At 55.5% G+C, this 20,600-nt stretch overlaps 1 protein-coding gene across 1 annotated transcript in view; it reads left to right on the forward strand.

Moving 5' to 3' along the window:
* The window catches only part of SHANK3 (SH3 and multiple ankyrin repeat domains 3), a gene marked incomplete at both ends in the record, with an annotated part of 484,200 nt that overhangs the window by 339,840 nt on the left and 123,760 nt on the right, over positions 1-20,600 (forward strand). Inside the window, 5 exons of the mRNA XM_083365407.1 lie at positions 6,298-6,501; positions 7,639-7,710; positions 17,820-17,928; positions 19,213-19,364; positions 20,027-20,194. Of these exons, the coding sequence (XP_083221533.1) occupies positions 6,298-6,501; positions 7,639-7,710; positions 17,820-17,928; positions 19,213-19,364; positions 20,027-20,194 (705 nt within the window). The remainder of the gene's footprint in view (positions 1-6,297; positions 6,502-7,638; positions 7,711-17,819; positions 17,929-19,212; positions 19,365-20,026; positions 20,195-20,600) is intronic.

Here is a 20,600-nt window from a genome sequence, read left to right on the forward strand (position 1 = left end):
GACTTAGGCGTCCCCTAAGATGTTTTCAGGGTCATTCGGAGCCCCTTTTCCAAGGCCCGGGCCTGGCCAGTGGCTGGACTCTGCAGCCCACGTGGGGTCCCAGCCCCGGAGTAGGTGGTCCACAGCCTTGTCTTGTGGTGGTTGACGTTGTTGTTGTTTCCCGTTTTCTCCATTTTTGTCTCCAGGCATCTGTGGCTTCTGTCGGTTCTCCTGCTGCAAACGTTGCTCCTTCTGTCTCTCTCCGAAGGGGGCCAGTCTGGAGCTGCTGCCAAATTCCCTCACTCCTCACCTGGCCCCCCGTTTATTTTGGGTACGAAACAGGCAGAAGTTGTTCTTGTTCTGCTTTTAGCAAAGGCTCTTTTTCTACAGAGCCCGGGTCCTTTTCCTCCGGCCTTCCTCCTCCTCCTCCTCTGCCCTTCTCCTCCTCCTCCCTTCCTCCTCCTCTTCTCCTCCTCTACTTCCTCCTCCTTCTCCCCTGTTGTGATTCAGGGTCAGCCTGTGGGTTCGGCAGTTGGGTCGGACAATTCAGAGGAGGAGGAGGAGGGTGTTGGAGAGCTTGGTGAGGATAGCCTTGAGGCTCCGCAGAGCCCTCAGCCAGGCCCCTCCCATCTGGTTATGACGCAGACCCAGCTGTGTGAGCCTGACAGCGTGGATGAAGATGACCCACAGCTGGCCCTGTTCAAGGACGCCCGACGCAGGAGGCAGTCAATCAGGAGTAAACAGAGGAAGGCAATGGGGCACCTCGGAAGGAGGCAGAGAGAAGCCACACCTTGAACTGTTTAAAAGGGGAATGTGTGGGAGGGCTGGTTTGCTGAAGGCAACCGTTTGAATAGCTCCTGTTTCATGGTTCATGTTTTGTTTTGCTCTGTTTTATGTCAATAAATTTGGCAGGCTTAGTTCCAGCCTCTTGCCGTTTTGTAAAGGGGTTGTCCCTGCCTTTTCTGCAGGGCCGGTAGTAGGCTGGTACAGAACATCCTCCTCCTCTACTTCTTTCTCCTCCTCCTCCTTCCCTTCATTCATTTGTATAGGCATTATCAGCAGACCTTCACGAGACATGGGGGGATCCCCGCTTTGGCCTTCAGGGGTCAGGAGCCCCAGGTAGGCAGTCCAGTCTGGGGAAAGGGGGTGGCAAGGGGCGGAGCCTTCAGGGCTGCAAATTCTAGCAGTGAAAACCCTTCCTTTCAGATCTGAGGATGGCCTTCCAGATCTCATAAAGTAGGATTAGGATTAGTTAGCCAGCCAGCCAGATGCTTGGACTGGATTTGGATTTTCGCCCACCTGTTGGGTCCTTCCTAAGGACCTGGGATAGGCAGGTTGGGGTGTTTTATGAGGCCACTGGTGTCGTGGCAGGATGTAAGCCGCTCGGAGTAAAACTGCCTTTTGCAATTGACTGGTGGTGCTTTTGTCAATGCCGAATGGCGTTCAAATGGCGTTCCAGTGTTTTTGGGGTCCTGCTACTAACTTTGCTTTCTTTTGCCAGAATTGTTCTATTTTTAGGGCTCTGTATTTTGTTATCTTCCCTCTGTTCTTCTCTCTTCAGGTACTGCTACATCCACTATCTAAAAATTTTTGTCTTTCTTAGCAACTTTGTCACGCCGCTGCTTGTAGTCAGTCCGGGCGATCTTCTTGCAGCAGCTTACCGGGTGGTCCCCTGTTCCCTTCAGCTTCTTTGCAGAGGCAGCACGCGCTGCCCGTTGCTGTCTTCGTGTTTCTTCAGCTTTTCTCCTCTTAGCCATTGCCAGGTCTGCTTTCCTTGCTATTTTTTTAATGTATTGGCCACGTAATACCTTGTCTTCCCGTGTCTCGTGTCTTCTTCATTTGGTCTTCCTTGTAGACCAGCTTGGTGTCTCCAGTACTCGGTAGTGCAACAATAACTGAGACCTTTTCACGATGAGGAGGCTTTTAAGATGAGGCTGGACAGCTACCTGTCTGGAATGGTGTAGGCCAGAGGCCCCCAACCTCTGGGGCACCACCAGGGACCGCTGGTTCCGTGGAGAGAGGTTTTTCTGCAGACCGGAGACAGTGTGGTTTTGTGTGCTGCCTGCATCCCGTGGATGGGGCTTTGCTTGTTTGTGCGGACCACTTGCTGGCATGCCGTGGCCCAGTACCGGTCCACGGACCGGGGCTTGGGGACCCCCTGGCCTGGGATCTCCTGCTTGAGCAGGGGGTTGGACTAGAAGGCCTCCAAGGTCCCTGCTGATTCTGCCATAATGTTGTGCTCATTTTAGAGCTAAGGGCAAGATTGTTGTGATTCAGGGTCAGCCTGTGGGTTCGGCAGTTGGGTCGGACGATTCAGAGGAGAAGGAGGGGGGTGTTGGAGAGCTTGCTGAGGATAGTATTGAGGCTCCACACAGCCCTCAGCCAGGCCCCTCCCATCTGGTTACGACGCAGACCCAGCTGTGTGAGCCTGACAGCGTGGATGAAGATGACCCACAGCTGGCCCTGTTCAAGGATGCCCGACGCAGGAGGCAGTCAAGCAGGAGTAAACAGAGGAAGGCAATGGGGCACCTTGGAAGGAGGCAGAGAGAAGCCACACCCTGAACTGTATAAAAGGGGAATGTGTGGGAGGGCTGGTTTGCTGAAGGCAACCGCTTGAATAGCTCCTGTTTCATGGTTCGTGTCTTGTTTGCTTTTGTGTCCATAAATTTGGTAGGCTTAGTTCCAGCCTCTTGCCTTCTTGTAAAAGGGGTTGTCCCTGCCTTTTCTGCAGGGCTGGTAGCAGGCTGGTACAGAACAAAGATGTAAAGCTAAAATAATCAGTCCGAGTGCTGCTTGAGAGCTGGTCTTCTGACAAACAGTGCCCCTATTTTTCATAGTTATTCCACTTGATTTTCACTGGATTGCCAGCACAGAGGCTCCTGAGAATCTCTCGGTGCCCATTCAGTGAAATGTCAGAACATGTATCAAAATGTCGGGATGTGGGCTCGCTCCCAGCAGCACGCCAGCCTCACACAGTCCCGAGCTGTGTTTACTCAGGGGCCGGCAGCCTCCGCTGCAAACCGGCCTTCGGTCAACAGGCTTTTTTACACCGGGGTGGGTGCAGCTGGCGCCCTCAGCCCACGCTCTTCTGATGACCATTTCAATTTACGTCTCACCTTCCTGCCCAGATGGCACCAAGTAGAGCTGGGTGAGAAGTAAAATATTTTTTACCGGACAATGCAGAGTAACCCGAATAGGTCTGACATGTTTAGGTACGTTGAGGTATGTTTATGAACGAGGTCAGGCTGCATCCTCTCCCCTTACTTATTCAACTTTTATGCAGAATATATATTCAGGGGAGCTCATTGGCAAAAGGGGTGGCCCTCTGCTTGCTTGGATATGAACCTGTTTAAAAATTCATCGCCAGAGCTGGACACCTTGGTCATATGTGGGATCAGGGCTCTGCCCCCTGCACACACACACATCCCACAACACCTGGAGGCAAGAGTCGTTCCACTGATTAATTGTCCTCACTATCGGGAAGTTTCTCCTTAGTTCCAGGTTGCTTCTCTCCTTGATGAGTTTCCATCCGTTGCTTCTTGTCCTGCCTTCGGGCGCTTTGGAGAATAGCTTGACTGCCTCTTCTTTGGGGCAGCCCCTGAGAGATTGGAGCACTGCTTTCATGTCACCCCTCACCCTTCTCTTCGTTGAACTACACATACCCAATTCCAGCAACTGTTCCCTATATGTTTGAGCCTCCAGTCCCCCAATCATCTTTGTTGCTCTTCTCTGCATACTTTCCAGTGTACCAGCGTCTTTTTCATATTGAGGCTAACAAAACAGGGTGCAATATTCCAAGTGTGGCCTTATCAAGACATTATAAAGTGGTATAATCCCTTTTTTATGCCTTGGTAAGACCACATTTGGAATATTGATAGTTGGACTTCCAGATACTGGTGAAAAGTAGGGTATAAAAATGGCACGGCTGATCAAGAAGGGTGGCAGATTGTTTTAGGGTGTTTCCCCACATTTTTTTCCATGTCAACCCCTCCCCCCCTCCATTTCCTCTTCTTTTATAGAGGCAGTGGGTGTCCTCAGCTCGCAAGCCTCTGCATTATTCATTTTCATCTTGAATTCAGAGTTTGCGTGCTCTCTCTTGCGGTTCCCAGCTTTCAATCTCTCTCTCTCTCTCTCTTTCTCTGTCTCTCTCTCTCTCTCTCAATCTGTCTCTCGCTCGCTCTCTCTTTCTCATCTCTCTGTCTCTCTCATCTCTCTCTCTTTTCATCTCTCTCTGTCTTTCTCTGCCTCTCTCTGTCTCTCTCTCTCTCTCTCTCTCTTCTCTCCGTTTCTTTGATAAAGCAGCAACCAAGCTTCAGGAGAGCCATAATTTTCTTCCTAGGCATAAATATCAGAAAGAAGGCCCCTTTTTCAGTCCTTGCCTGGCACAGGGAGAGGAACAATTTCTCAGGAAAGGGGTAAAGAAGACGGGGGTCTTCATTTTTTTTGGGGGGGGGGAATTTAAAGGTCAGTGCCAACACATGGAATTGCATCCCATTAGCAATCGCCAGCCAGAGCAAATCCTCCACAAGATGGGAGATCCCACAGGATCCTTGAGCCAGAATAAGGGAACAGAATAAAGAGAGTTGGAAGGGGCCTCGGAGGTCCTCTAGCCCAACCCCCTGCTCAAGCAGGAGACCCTATAATACCAGGAGTGTCCAACCTAAGACCTGTGGACTTCAAGTCCCAGAATTCCCCAGCCAGCCATAGGAAAGTAGAACTTCTCAAGAACAAACCAACTTCCTGAAATCCTCATTATTTCCTGCAGAAATTCTAGTATGGTTTGGCTAGGAGAACTTTCCGTCGGATGAATTAAAGCAGGGCTGCCAACCTTGGAAACTTTAAGACCTGTGGACTTCAACTCCCAGAATTCTGGCTGGGGAATTCTGGGAATTGAAGTCCACAAGTCTTAAAGTTCCCACATTGTCCAGTCTCTTCTTAAAAAACCTCCAGTGTTGGAACACCCACAATTGCTGCAGGGAAGCCGATCCATTAATTGATTGTTCTGGCTGTCAGGAAACGTCAGGACATACTCCAGGGGCAGCCCCATACAAAGCCCATTGCAGCAATCCAGAGGGCTTGGTGCCAAGGTCTGGATGGCGGTTGACAAGTCCCTCTGGCTCCAGGGAAGCTCCGGCTGTCAATTTAGGCCTTTCTGATCTGCGCATTTCTGATCCCCAAATGAGCTGCCTGGTTCCTGGAAGAGCACCCCCAGCCCCACCCACCCCGGAAAATAACGACACACCTACGCACCCCTCTGAGACAGGCAGCAAAAGCCACTTCTTGTAGTCTTTGATAAACTCTCCGATGTTTGTGCGCCGAATGGATAGTCTTCGCTTTACGACAATCGGGACCTGAATTTCCGTTGATAAGCAAGGCGGTCGTTAAGTCAGTTGTGCCCGATTTTGAGACTTTTTTGCCATGGTTGTTAAGCGAATCACACAGCCATTAAGTGAATCCAGCTTCCCCCATTGACTTTTGCCTGTTGGGACGGTTGCAAGTGGAGATACGGCAACGATGCTGCAACCACCATTTTATTTATTTTTCACATTTTTGGGGCCCTTCTCTCCTTCACAGGGGGGGCCTGGACAGTATAGGTATAACCTAAAAATCTACATATGAGGTTGCAGATCACGTTGTGACCGGCTGCCAGCTGAGGGCAGGATCCGACTTTTCTTTCCTATAAACGATGCTTCGGTGGTTAGATGGCCTCGCCCTTGATACAGATATTCCTCACGGCCACAACGGAGTCCAGAATTTCCGTTGCTAAGCGAGACATTTGCTAAGTGAGTTTTGCCCCATTCTGAGACTTTTTTTGTCCCGGTTGTTAAGTGAATCACTGCCGTTGTTAAGTGAGAAGCATGGTTGTTAAGTGACACTGGTTCCCCCCCTTGACTTTGCTCGTCAGAAGGTCGCAAAAGGGGATCACGTCACCCCAGGGACACGGCGACCATCGTAAATGTGGGTCAGTGGTCCAGCGTCTGAAGCACGCCGCAGTGGCTGTAAGTGTGGAAAAACCATCACTGGTCCCTTTTTCAGTGATGTTGTAACTTTGAATGGTCTCTAAAGGAACCGTTGTAAGTCAAGGACTGCCTGTGCCTGAACGTAGATCTTTTTAAGCTTCGCATGTTATTGTGGTTTCTTGAATGCCGGTGAAATGTTAATGGGAGTTGGAAATCCAGGGACACCACGCCGTCCGCTGAGTCAATGTATTGTACGGGGTCCAAACAGCCCCCCGGGGCTCTGGGCGCCTCGCTCCTGCGCCCCCCCCGCCTGGACAGCGTCTGACGCTCTCCCCCCTTTGCCTCCCCCGCTCCACAGAAGTGTCTGCGCCTGAACCCCGATGTCCCCATCTGGACCTCCAAGCAGCGCATCCTTTGCACCCTGAACCACAGCCTGAAGGATGTCCTGAATTATGGCCTCTTCCAGCCGGCCTTCAACGGCCGGGCGGGGAAGTTCCTGGACGAAGAGCGGCTGCTGCGGGAGTACCCCCTGAACCCGGAGACCCCCGTCCCTTACCTGGAGGTAGTGGCTGGCAGGCCTCGGCCTGGTTTGGGGAGGGGGGGCGCTCCCCACTTTGCAACTTCTGCCCGCCCCCGCCTGCCCCAGGACCCAGCAGGCAGTGACTCCCGGGCACCAGCAATGCCCCGGTGGTTTCGGGGGATGCTGAAAAGGGGGCTTTGCCAGTAGGGAGGGGGGATCTGAGGGGGTCCGTTGCTGGGAAGCCAAGGGGAACCCCGGTTCATCCTGACATGCAGGGCAAGGTCAGAGGTTCTTCAAGCAAAGGTGGGACTAAGGTGTCTGAGCTGGGCGGTGACATCATCAGTGCTAGAAGGGGAGGAGGCGGAGGAGGGGAGAAGAGGAGGGGGGTTATGGGGTCCTTGGTACTCTCTTATGTCACAGGCGTCCTCAACGATGAAACACAAACACGGCTAAGGAACGAGTGACGAGGTTTATTCTCCCAACACAAAGCAAACCGCAATAAAGTCAGCGTTGGCAGCATGTTTTGTAGACATATCATTAGCACAACTAGGTCGCGTCATCAGGGCTAGTGTTCGCTAACACTGATGAGGTCGTTCCCTAGTTGGGTCATGAAACGTCTGCAAGGAAACCACCCAGCTCGGAGAGCACCAGGGACCCCACAGTTCAACCCCGAGCTACAAAGGTTCTCCTTGGCTCGGGAATTCTGGGAGTTGAAGTTCATGGGTCCTAAAGGGGCCCTAGTTGCCCACCCACCCTAGTTGCCAACCAACGCTTGGAGTGGGGTGTCCTTAAAGAGCAGCCTTTGGATTCGCTGTGTTTCGCCAGCCGCAGAAGCTTTAAGCCAGCAGCTGCTGGTCTGGCCTGGCCTTCCCTTGGCCTTGGGACCTGCTGGCACTTGGCGGGGGAGCCAGCAGCCTGGTGGAGAGCTGCAGGCCACCTTTGCAGCAGTCCGGGGAGGGTGGGATGGATTGAACCCGCGGGTCAGCAGACTTTCCACTGACCAGCAGCCCAAATCTCTGGACGCTCAGAAGAGCAGCCTGTCAAAGGAGCTACAGACCGTGAAACAGCCCAGCTGTGGCTCTTCCAGGGTGGGCGCCTCGGGGCCAGAGAGCTCCGCCGGAGTCACGGGCTCCAGTCAATGGACGTGACGCTCCTTCCTCTCTTTGCCTCCCACTCCAGTTCCGATACAAGAGGCGTGTCTATTCCCAGCCACTGCTGGATGACAAGCAGTTTGCCAAGCTGCACACGAAGGTAAGCCGTGGCCCTGGGGGGTGGGGGGGGCGCAGGTCAAACTCCACAGAGGCGGCTGCAAGCCCTGAGCTTCGCCCCACCTTCTGAGGCCGGTGGGCTGGGCTGGGCACGATGGGGCTTCTCCGGGGTTCCCGGTCTTCTCTCCCTTGAGGCAGCCAGACCCACTGAAGGGAGCCCCGTTTCCAGGGGCAAAAGGGAGGTGAAATCCGGGGGCAGGTAAGACTCGAGGGACACCCAGGTCTTCTGCACTTCTGCCTGGCCCCACCTTGCCCGCATAGACCTCGTGTTACAGCACAGAACACAGAATAACAGGGTTCAAAGGGGCCTTGGAGGTCTTCTAGCCCACCCCCCTGCTCAAGCAGGGAACCCCATACCATTCCAGAGAAATGGCTGCCCAATCTTTTCCGGTGTTGGAGCACCCACAACGTCTGGTGGCAAGCAGTTCCACCGATCAATTGTCCTGCCAGCTGCGGTGCGAGCAGTTTGTCTCAGTAAAGCCGAGCGGAAGGGGTCCGTCTTCCCTCTTAGGCCGAAGCAGCTCCGCCCACTCGGCTCTATCTGGTCTCCAAGGCCGGAGTTGTGGTTGTGGCTGTCACCCCGTCGCCCTCCTTCCTGAGGCAGGACGGGGAGCCGGGGGAACTTTCCACCCTAGCTGGAAGTGGTGATTGCTGCTGCGCAGAGGTGCCAAGGTGGCAGGTGCCAAGCCGGGGTGGGGCAATGATCTCCCTGGTGGGCTGGGCGGACCAGATGGAGCCTCCAGCCCAGCAGGGGGAAGTTGGCAGTCCCTTTTCAAAATGCCCCCTTGGAAGATCCAGGGGGGCAACACCCCATCAGGCTGATGCCACCCGGCCTGTCAGACTTTTATATTTCCCTTTGCTGGCACCAGTCACAAAAACGCTCCTCCATCCGGTCAGAGGAAGGTCCCGCCGACTCGGCCAGGCCAGGCCCCCTTGCAGCACCGGTCATCTGTCCGAGGAAAGACCTTCATGGGCTGCTTCATCCTGCCCCACACCTTCATTTTTCCTTCCTGCAACAACCCACCGACAAGGGTTAAGCAAGGCTAAACTGCCCCCGGGCCAAGCATGTCTTTGGGTGGGAACGTCCAGCCGTTTGGAGAAAGAGGTCAGGCAGCAGGATCCTTGGGCTCCAGCCCTTCCCTTCTCCCAGGAGCCCAGGTTCTGCTGCTGCCCAAACCCTGCCCCCTTCCCCACCCCGTAACCCCCCACCGCTGCCAGGAGACGCCTTCAGGGATGGCTTATTTACTCCAACGCCCATTTTGCCCCCAGAGGCTCCTTTCCAAGGACACGATACTTTTGCACTGAGTTAAAGTTGCAGAAATTATCAGGAAAGAAATATACACCCTCAGACATGTCCCAGAGATGCCCCATTTAGCAGTCACACAAGGCAGGTTTTGCAAGAACGTTGGTCCAGATACGCTAACTAGGACGGTGCTGGGGAGCTGATTAAACTGTTTTTATTAAAGGAGCTTATTAAAGGGACTTTCCTATCGATTTGTGTACAATTCTGGGTTGGCTTTCCACAAAGATGTTGCACAGGGGGGAGGGTGTATGTGTGTTTCAAATTCTCACAAGCATTTTTTTTAAAAAAAAAATCGGATTGCATTTTGGTCTCAGGTTTCTATGTACAGAAATATTTGCGGGCTAAACTCAAGATGACCCATACAATGAATTTCTGTCTCCAACAGAACTTTACCTATTTTATCCAGGGATGAGGCTTTGAATTCTACCTTCATCCTTTGATACGGTTGTAAGACAAATCAGTTAATCAACTACCGTATGCCCAGCGGGTAGAAATGGGGTGCTTCCATTAAGTCTTTGGCAAGGGGTCAGGGCACCGGGGTGCCTAGAGCGCTCGGCAGGGCCCCCCTTTTTTGAGCCCTTATCTAGCCCTGCGCAGACCTAGGCAAGTCATCCCCTGCAAGACCCTCCCCACCCGGGTTTGTTGGGCGGCTCAGATGTGCTACCCTGAATTCCTGTTGAAAGTGGGAAATAAAAGAAAATAAGGCCATCCAAGGATAATATCGGCTCGGCAGCCCCGTTGCTGCTTCTTGCCTTGCGTACATGAGGAGTCCCACCTTGCTGCTGGCTTCTTTGGGGTCTCGAGTGGGGCAGAAGTGGGGCAGCAGGAGCTCCTGATACAAAGGGATCCCCCCCCCAAGTGGCAAAAGCATACCAGACACCCACCCCGCCCCTCTGTGGCCGAGGGAGCCCCTTGCCCAGAGAGACTTTGGAAAGAGTGCAGAGAAGAGCAGCTCAGAGGATCAGAGGCCTGAGACGAAAACAGAGGAAGAAGAATGGCTGCAGGAACCAGGTGTGGTCAGTCTAGAGCAGACATGTCAAACACAAGGCCCGGGGGCCACATCCGGCCCGCGAAGTGGTTTCATGTGGCCCGCGAAGCCATCCTGGAAACAGTGAGGGAACGGTCCCCGCTGCCTTGGCCCTGGCCCAGAGACCCTCCTTCTGCCAGAGACCCTCAGATCTGTCCCACTCCTGCCCAGGCCCCCACAGGCACCCTTGATGCGAACGATGTAGAGCTGGCCACGCCCACCCAGTAGGCCATACGCACTCTAGCCACGCCCACCCACTAGGCCACGCCCACCCTGGCCATACCCACCCGGCCCCCTGAGGGCAACCACAATGCTGATGCGGCCCTCAATGAAATTGAGTTTGACACCCCTGGTCTAGAGAGAAGGAGGACTGGGGGGGGCATGATAGCAGCATTCCAGTATTTGAGGGGCTGCCCCAAAGAGGAGGGGGTCAACTTATTCCCCAAAGCCCCAGAAGGCAGGATGGAAACTCATCAAGGAGAGAAGGATGGAAACTCATCAAGGAGAGAAGCAACCTGGAATTAAGGAGAAACTTCCTGACAGGGAGGACAATTAACCAGGGGAACCGCTGGCCACCAGACGTTGTGGGCGCTCCGTCACTGGAGGTTTTTAAGAAGAGGCTGGACAGCCGCTTGTCTGGAATGGCATAGGGTCTCCTTCCTGAGCAGGGGGTTGGACTAGAAGACCTCCAAGGTCCCTTTCCAGCTCTATTCTGATTGATTGATTGATTGATTGATTGATTGATTGCCGCCGATCCCCCACTGATCCTGCTGACTTGGGGTCCCAGGAGCACCCCCACTCCACCCAAATCCCTCCTGAGCCAAGGGGGGCAGGCAGAATGCAGATAAAGGGGTGCTGCAGACAGCTGGTCGGAGGGGGAAGTGAGAGGCGGGGAGGGGAGGGGAGGGGGGTGGGGGAAGATCTCCTTGTCCCCCGCTGTCCCCCCCCCACCAGAAGAGGAAGTGGAGGAGGAGGAGGAGGAGGAGGAGGAGGCTGGCTGGCCAAGTTGGCTCCGGTGGGATCTGTCCCCTGCTGTTTTGCTTGGACAGGATCAAGTTATGGAATGTGTCAATGCGTGTGAGTGTGTGTGTGTGTGCATCTGTCCGAGTTGTGAGACGCACGCCCTTTCTGAAGCCTGGGCGGAGAGGGAGTTGGCGGGAGCGTGCAGATGGGGGCCTGCCTGGGAAGAGAGCAGCTCCGGCTGTGGAGGGAGTGGTCCGGCACCAGAAGCAAGGTAGACCCTTCCTCCCCTGACCCTGCTCCCTCCCTACTCTTCCTTTCGTGGGGGGGGCACGGGGGGGGAGCTAGGGTTGTGCTTTGCCCGGGCCCCCTTGCCCTCTGGCTGCAGAGAGCCCAGGCAGGGCTGAGCAGTCCCAGCTGCTGCAAGCACCGTGGGGCAGGGCTGGGGGGGAGGGCTGAGCGGCTGCTGCAAAGGCCGAGTGGGGGGGGGAGGCATTTCTGCTCAGCCCTCAAAAGGAGCCCAGGTGGGGGAAGGGACTTGGGGGCACTCAGTGTGCCCATGCTGGGGGGGGGGAGGAGGCTGAGTGCCACCCTGGCCTTTTTGCCCTCCTCACCCTGCAGTCCTCCATGTATTTCCATACCACTCCTCCTGCTAAAGGGGTGTGTGTCTGTGTGTGTGTGTGTGTGTGAGAGAGAGAGAGAGAGAGACGGGGGGGGCACACATCTGCCTTCAAATCATTCCTGAGTCCCCCGCAGCTCTTTTGGCCCAGTCCCAGGCGGGGTTCCCCACTGCCTTCTTCCCAGGGCTGGCCCAGGCTCATCCAACCGGCCTTCTGACGAGGCAGGCCTAAAACTCGCATTTCTATCCAATTGCCCTCCCTTCTAGCCTGGCGCCTTCGCCCCCCCTGCCCCGGTCCGGCTCTCGTGAGGGGCTCCTGCTCCCCAGATGAGGAGCACAGCTGTAATTTCCAGGCTGCCTGGGGGTCCAAGGGTTAGGGCCCCCTCTGGGAGAAAGGGCTGCACTTGGCAGCCTGTATTGTGGGTTGTCCCTAGTTGGCCACCACAACTTTGTTACTGAGCAACGTGGTCGCTGAGCGAACCTGCAGCTGGGGTTCTGTCACTTTTCCGTTGCTTTGCGAAGCCTGCTCGCAGAGATGCTTTTTCATCGCTGTAGTAACAGCGGGCGGTCACTAAACGAGCAGTCGTGGAATGAGGACTGCCTGTGATTGCCCTTCGTTGGTGGTTTGCAGAAGCGTGCATCTCTGCCCGTGGCGGGAGTCCAGATGTCGTCTTGGCGGGACGCACACGAACGTCGCACACAGTGGCGCTTCCTGCTTTGGGTGCCAGATACTTTGTGCAGACAAAAGAGGGGCTGAGGTTGCCGGCTGGGCCCGTTGCGTGAAGCCAGACCGAGGAGCCAGTTTGCTGCAGGATGCACAACCTGCCCGTCTTTCTGAGGCCTTGGATCCAAGGGCGTTCAGCAGAAATGGGCCCCTGGAGACGGGCGGGACTACAGTGCCCCTAGTTCCCAGCCAGCAAGGCCCCTGCTGTGATGAGCAGGGGATAAGGAGACTGACCCCTGCAAGCCAGGGACCCTTTGCCCGCCCTCCTCGCCTGGGCCTGGGCAGCCTTTGTGCCTCAGGACATCCATACACCCCCCCTTGCTGGCTATCGACCCCCCTCGCCAAGATGGGCCTCTCCCGAGCTCCCCCTCGGCCCGGGGACTCCAGGCCTCCTTGGCACCCGGCAGGTAGGGCAGCTTCCTTCCAAGGCCTCATTTGGGCTGGCATGGAGCGAGCCAGCCAGCCAGCGAGTGGCAGCTGGCAGTCGTTAATTCCTTTCGGTGGCTGTTGTGTGAAGGGGAGGGAGACCTCAGCCCCCCCCCGTCCCTTCCCGGCCCCTCTCTTCTTCCCTTCACTCTGCCCTCCATTCCTTTCTTTCCAAAAGCGAGCTTCTCCGCTCCTTCCCGTTCGAGCAGAAGATGGCTGGGCGTCCTTTGTGGCACTTAGAGGTCAGTGGGTGGCAGGGCTGTGTGTTGTCAATGAGGCAGCCAAGGGCTCAGTTGTAGCCCCCCCACACACACACACACACAAACACACACGCATATATACCACACCTTCTTCACCAGCATGGCTGTCTGGCTCATGCACACAGATTCATTCATTCATTCATTCACTCAGTTTCAATCTTGCCCGTCTCCCAAACAAGCTGACTCTTGGGTGCTCAGCCCTTGTGGTGATTGGCCAAACCATTAATTGTGGTCGTAACCTGAGGACTACCTGTAGTTTCCTGGGTTCTCCTTTTTCCCTTGCTAGAGACAGGGACACTTGCCTCCTTCTGGTCAGGTATGAAAACAAAATACCTGCGGGTCAGCCTGATCTTCGGCCATTTGCTTGGGGCCCTCCGGTCCAATTCATGCAATCTGATATTCTCACATTAACACTGTGGGGCTCTCGTACAAAAGTGGGATCCAGCATTAATTAAATGTATCTGTGGTGCCCAGGGTTTATTGCTGGGAAGAAAGAAAGAATCTGGTCTCCAAGTGGCCGGCTGGGATATCCCAACGCAGGTAGTGATTCTGCCAAGCAGACGCCTTTATTGTTCCACACCTAAAGGCAGAATCTTGCCAAACTGAAGCCTGCATTCTGGAACTGTTAGGAAGGGGCTGTCTTCACCCACTTTGCTCACAGTAACGGTCTGAACTGAGATTTTTACTTACTCTTATTCCACTAGAATACACTCCCTCCCTTCTGGGAATCTGGGCTACATTGCATCAACCTTCCTTCCTTCCTTCCTTCCTTCCTTCCTTCCTTCCTTCCTTCCTTCCTTCCTTCCTTCCTTCCCTGTTCCCCCTTCCCATTTCCTTCCTTCCTTCCCTCCTTCCTTCCTTCCTTCCTTCCTTCCTTCCTTTCTTTCTTTCTTTCTTTCTTTCTTTCTTTCCTTTCCTCCTTTTTCCTCCCTTCCCTCTCTCTCCACTTCCTTTATTTCTTTTTTCCTTCCTTCCTTCCTTCCTTCCTTCCTTCCTTCCTTCCTTCCTTCCTTCCTTCCTTCCTTCCTTCCCTCCTTCCTTCCCTCCCTCCCTCAGATGTGCCAAGAGGTGAGATAGGAAGACTGAGGACTGGGACTAGCTGCTGCCTCTGCCTTGTTTTCTCTGTGTTTGATCATACTTGTAGCCCTGTTGTAGAATTCAAGTGTGCAGCCAATTGCAACATGAGGCGGAGGTTGAATTCCTTGGCAACCTGCTGCCTGCAGTGTGTAGAAGGAAGTGATGGCGAGAGCTGTTTCTATGGAGGCTGCCTTTTCAGCCGGTCCCCAAAGTAGCAAAGTGCACAGCGGACAGGAGGCGAGCAGAAGGGGACGTTGTGCGGCCTGAATCCAACGCTAAGAATAACCGACGTTCCTTCCGCTAAAAACAACGTCTAGCCTTTGTGAAGCCTTCGCGGGGTGTGGATGTTCTCGGAGCCGTGGGGATTTTGCAAACTGGCAGCCTGTCCATCAGTCCTCTGTGCTTCATCTTTACTTCCCTGCAAGAAGAGCCGGATCTCCTGGGCACCTGGCAAAGAGTAGGGGGTGGGTGGGCTCTGCTCGGGGTCTCTCATTCCGTCACCCTCTCAGTCTTCACGTTTCCCAAAATATCAGGGTCCCCATCCAACCGGGAGAAATGTGACAGGCTCCTCGGTGGATTCCACGCAGGCTTAGGGAAAAATCTCCCCTGAGCAGGCCAGCAAGGGGAATAAAGGTGGGGGCCAGCCTCTCCCCGGCCTTTGCTGGCCTGTGGGCAGCAGCCCAGGAGAGTCGCAATAGCAGAGCCCCCTTTCCTGCCCCCCGTCCCCCCCCCAGGGCAGCTCCCCTGCTCGTTCTTCTTTCTCCAAGGTCCGGAGAGAAACCCAGAGGGGACGAGAGTCAGCAGGAGCTGGACAGTTGGACCTGGGCGCTCCACTCGTGGGAGAGCCACAGAGACGGTCTCCTGCCCTCTCACATCTGGAGCACCATCCCCACCTCTGCAGCTGACACACCCGCGGCCTTTCCAGCCTGGAGGCCCAGTCTTGAGCCTCTCCCTGGCTTTCGATCGGGAGGGTGGGGACTTGGCCCTGCTGCCCTGCTTCTCTGGGGAAAGGGCGCTCGTGGCTGGGTCCAGCGTGGGAGGCAGCCTTCCCCTCGCTCGGATCGGAAAGCGTCACAGGGTCTAGACCCTCTGCGGGAGCTCCGGAGTCCCGTTGCACAAGGACTTCCTCTGTGCCTGGGGGGTGGTGTCCACCTGCCCACAGGTGATGTCTTTGGGTGCCCAGGGTGGCCCTCTCCAGAAGGTCAGGTTTTCATCTGGCTGGCCAGGTGGGCACTGTCTGTGGGGGGCCCCGAGCCTGACCCTAACCTAGGGGAAGGAGATCAGGAACAGCCTCCTTCCCCAGCGGGGATTCCAGCTAGGGATGCCTTGTTTGCTCATTCCGCCCCCCCCCTCCATCTCATGTCAGCCAAGGACCAGTGAGCCGCTCCGCGTTGGCTCTGTCGGCCTCTGTGGCTTGGCACGTGCCCGCGTTTCATTTCTGTAATTGTAAAAGGTCAGTTAATTGAAAGAGATGCGCTGCTCTATTTTTATCCGCTTTTGAAAAGGGAGAGGTGGGCCAAAAGGAACTCCCCCCCCCATCAGTGGCTGGGCCCCGGTTGAGCGGAAGCCAAAGCACTTTGCTTAATGGGCTGGCATGGGGGGGGGGGCTGATGGGCTTTTCAGGACCTCGGACAGCTCTCGGGAGCCACCTGGAGTGGAGGGAGGCCCCTGGCCTGGGCTGCACCTGTTGAGCAGCAGAAGACGAAGGGGAGGGCATTGGGAGGTGCTCGAGCGGTGGACGATGGTTCTCTGGAAAGAGCCCCTTCCCCGGCTAGGGAGAGACCCAGGATGCAGCTAGAGAAGACGGGGGTCTCACTGCCTCCCTCTCGCCAGTCCTTCTGCCTCTGAGCCAGGGATTCCTTCGTCTCCCACCCACCCCCGCCAGCATCAGGCTGCCTCTCCCTTGAACGTCTTCCTGTCTCCGGCGTCTCTTTCATCCTTCCGTTTGCTCCTGCGAAGGCCCGTCTCCTGCCGGTGAAGCGGAGGGGAGGCACCAAAGTGGGGCAGCTGAGCTGCCCACCAGCGATGCAAGCATGGCAGAAGTGCCGGAGCTGAAGGTGCCCCACGGCTCAGATGCCCTCACAGAGCCTGGTGCGGTCCTGATTTGCATGGGATCCAAAGGGAAACCAGGCTGGGTGGATCCTGACTTGATCTGAAAATAAGCGTCTCCAGAGCACCGTTAATGAATGTATAGATGAGAGGGAGGGAAGGAGGGAGGGGGGGGAGAGAGAGAGAGAAGACAGTCCACAAGGCTGGGGAAGCGGCTGGCCCAGGTGGGAAGCAGGGCCTGGATCTTCAGAGGAAGCCTGAGGCGCCTGCAGCTCTCGCCCATCACCTGGGTCCCAAGTGGAGGCGGTGTGGACTGGGCCAGCGGCCTCTCGGTGACCTTGTCCTACCCCAGATTAGTGACGGGTTTCAGGTCATACGAGGACACGGAATCGGTCCTGGTGGAAAGGTTTTGCAAAACAGGGTGGTGTTTGTGGGGCGCCGGTGCACGTCTGTGCTAAGGTTAAAGGGGCCAGAGCTAAATGCAGTAGGAAAGTTTGTCCAGCGAGCTGCAGCCCAGAGGGAAGCCAGGAGAGGAGAGGCCACTGGCCTCGCAGCCTCTGCAAGACCCCAGAATCCTTCCCGGCTGTTGCCTAGGCGCTGGCGGGCGGCTTCAGGAGAATGGAATGCACGACTCTGTTCCAGCACATCTGGAGCTGCCGGTTGTAGAAGGGGGGGGCTTTTGCACAGCAGCCTTCTTGGTTTGGCTGTTCCAAGTTGTGGGTTTGGCCCAGCCGCTCTTGCGGTAACAATCCGTCGCATTCTTTGCTGGTCATCCAAGGCTGAGGTCTAATGTCACACGCAGCAAAGATCTTGGTTTAGGGGGCACGCTGGCTGGGGTAGTCTGGGAGTCGACGTCCGCCCTTCCTAAAGTTGAGATCACGCAAAGTGTTAACACCACTTTATAAGGCCTTACTAAGGCCAGGCTGGGAATGCTGCACCCAGCTTTGGTCACCACAATGTGAAAAAAAGATGTGGAGACTCTGAAAAGAGCAGAGAAGAGCAAGGAGGATCGGGGGGGGGGGGGCTGGAGGCTAAAACACATGAAGGGTTGCTGGGATTGGGTGTGTCTGGTTTAACGAAGAGAAGGAATAAAGGTGACACGATAGCAGTGCTGAGGGGCTGCCCCAAAGAAGAGGGAGCCAAGCTATTCCCCAAAGCCCCTGAAGGCAGGACAAGAAGCAACGGATGGAAACTCACCAAGGAGAGAAGCAACCTGGAACTAAGGAGAAACTTCCTGGCAGTCAGAACAATTAACCAGTGGAACTGCCTGCCTCCAGAAGTTGTTCCAGGCCCGGGGCTGGGGGATGGATTTTGAGTTCTGTTCAAGATGCAGGCCCAGAGAAGGGCCGCTGTTCTTGACCGGTCAGCTGGAGGCCCAAATCTGATGGGAGGCAGAAGAAGAGATGGACCAGCGGGGCTGGGGTGCGGGTTTTGCGCGTTGGAACACTCCCCGATGCCAGAGCAAAGGGATGCGAGGTCGGTGAGAAGGGGGGGATTGGCACAAGCAACCCTCAGCTCTCCTTCTGCTTGCAGGGAGCGAAACGGCTCCCTGGTTGGAGGAAGGGGCCTCTGGACCACCGCCTGCAGCCTGGCGGCCGGGGCGAGCTTCTAACCGGCCTGCTTTCTCTCTGGGTTTTGTGGCTGCAGGCAAATCTGAAGAAATTCATGGAGTATGTGCAGACCCTGAATGTGGAGAAAGTCAGCAGGTTGCTGGAGAAAGGACTGGACCCCAACTTTCATGACCCGGACACGGGAGGTGAGATTTGGATGGGCGCCAGGTTACCACAGCTAGCTGGGGAATTCTGGGAGTTGAAGTCCACCTGTATTCAAGTTGCCGTGGTTGAGAAACCCTGGCTTAAGGGGAACTTCAGGCCAAGCAGGGATCCTCCTCTGGCTTTAACCTGTTTTGAAATTACGTCTTCTAGAGTCTGGTCTAGGACAGGGCTAGGCAACCTTGGCTCTTTTAGGACTTGTGGACTTCAACTCCCAGAATTCCTGAGCCAGCCTTGCTGAGGGGAAAGGGAGAGGTTTCCATGCTGAGCCATGCTGGCTGAGGAATTCTGGGAGTTGAAGTCCAGGAGTCATGAGGGGGCCACAGTTCCCCCATGTTGACTCAGGAATTCTGGGAGTTGAAGTCCACGAGTCATAAAAGAGCCAAGGTTGCCTACTCCTGGTCTAGGAGATTTATAGTTCGGTCTTTTGCTTGGTTTAGAGCACTTGGGATGTTGCACACACTTTTGTTTCTGCAACGGGTCAGGCAAGTGTAAATGGAGTTAAGGAGTTTAGTCCAGCATGTTGTGTGAACCCACCCAGGGATGCTGGCTTCTCACCCACCACTGAGTAAGGATAAAGTCTGGGAAGTTTTGTCTGTAGGGCAGCAGCTACAAACACACACACACACACACACACACACACACACGTGGTTCTCTCCATTTGCAACCTTCTTCCTCCCCGGTCACCCCCTAGCCAGCCCTTGCCCTCCGCCCTGCTTTATGTCTTTATTTGTGCCAGAAGCGCTTGCAGACGCGTCGCATTCAGCACCGAGCCACTAAAACAGGCATCGGAAAGGGCATCGGAAATATAGCACCTTTAAAAGTGTGTAAACAAACAGGATTAAAACGAAATGGCATCCGCCCAGTATCGGGCCATGTCAGCAGCCTTTGGTCCTGCCAGCATGAGGCCTTCCTCCGTGTGCGTTGAAGGGTTTCGTATGTGAGACGACGGTGTGTCCTTCCCCACATTCGCGTGGAGCCCTTTTTATATCCGGCATCCAATCCCGGCTGCTGGCTGTAAACTGAACTGAATTGAACTGCCTCCTTTATTTATAGGACATGAGGCTGGGCCCAACCTTAGCCGGGTCTTCTCGCGAGGCCCGGCTCTGCCGGTCGGCCTGGGGGTCCAGTGGGGGGATCAGCGCAAGGGAGGCGGTTGACTAACCGCAGACCGGCCCAGGGGGACCCGAGGGGGGGGAAAATAGTGACAGGCTGAAGAGACCCTCCAAAGACCGGCTGCCCAGAGCTGTCTCTCCTCCCCCTCCCAGAATGCCCGCTGACCATGATTGCCCAGCTGGAGTTCTGTGCCGAGATGATCAAAGCCCTGAGGAACGGCGGTGCCCACTTGGACTTCCGAACGCGGGAAGGGATGACGGCCCTGCACAAGGCCGTCCGATGTCGGAACCACACTGCCCTGAGGGTGAGTCTCTCTCGGGCCGAGTTGGGGGCCACCGAGGGTGCTCCGGTTGCTCCGCTCGGCCTGGACAGCCGTCCCAGGGTCCCTGCCAGACCCTCCTTGAAGGGCACGGCCTTGGCCCCGGTTTCAGACAGCAGCTCTTGCATCTTTTCAGCCGGCCCCGCTTGGTGGCGCACTGTGTGGGCACAAAGGGTGAGGCTGTGGGCAAAAAGGTTTCGATCCAAGATGGGTGGCAAGTTAATTTAATAAACTGGTGTAATAAATAAATAATTAAATACAAACACATACACACACATTTAATTATGATAAAGTATTTATTGAAGAATAAATGATTAACATTCATAACATATTCTTAATATAACTTTCGTGACGTAATGAGAATACATTCTTAAATTCATTTAATAAATAAAGCAAAGCAAAGCATGCATTTGTCTGAGTTTGAGGCCAATGTGTGTTGGGCACGGAGTGAGACGTTTCCCTTTAAGGTCTGGTCCACTCTGGCCGCCCGGGGCAGCAGACCCACCTTCGGAGGGCAGACCACGTGTGCCACCTGCCACATAATACAGGCGCCTCCTTCGCGGCCTCGGGCCGCCCATCCTGCTGGGCCAAGATGCCAGGCCCTTCCTGATGCCCCCCCATCCCCGCCCGTGCCTGTCTTTGTGCAGACGCTGCTAGACCTGGGTGCCTCCACGGACTACAAGGACAGCCGGGGTCTCACCCCTCTGTACCACAGCGTCATGGTGGGAGGGGACCCCTACTGCTGCGAGCTGCTCCTGCATGACTACGCCAAGGTGGGCTGCATCGATGAGAACGGCTGGCAGGAGATCCACCAGGTGAGCGGTGGGGCAGGGCCCGCGGGCACTGGCAGTGGGTGCGGGGGCTCGGCTGGAGGGAAGCACCGCCAGCCCCTTTGCTGTGGGGCAGATGTGCCTCTCTGAGAGAGGGGGACCCTGGGGCTGAATCCTCACCCTGGCAGAGAAAGGGGGCAACTGGGAGATCCTGTCGCTCTGTCCATTGTGGGCAGAGACCCTGCAGCAAACCTCCGTTGGCTGCACCTGGAGTGAGGCTTTAAAGCAATTTTGGCATTCGGTTCCCCCCACCCCCGTTCTCCTACCTCCAAATTCTACCTGTAGAACTCAACTTACAGGCAGTCCTCGTTCAGTGACCGTTCACAAGGGCATTGAGAAAAGCGACGTATGACTTTTTCACACTTACGACCGTTGCCGCCTCCTCACGGTC

Source organism: Vipera ursinii, assembly GCF_947247035.1.
Source record: "Vipera ursinii genome assembly, chromosome: 6".
Taxonomy (NCBI): Eukaryota; Metazoa; Chordata; class Lepidosauria; order Squamata; family Viperidae; genus Vipera; species Vipera ursinii.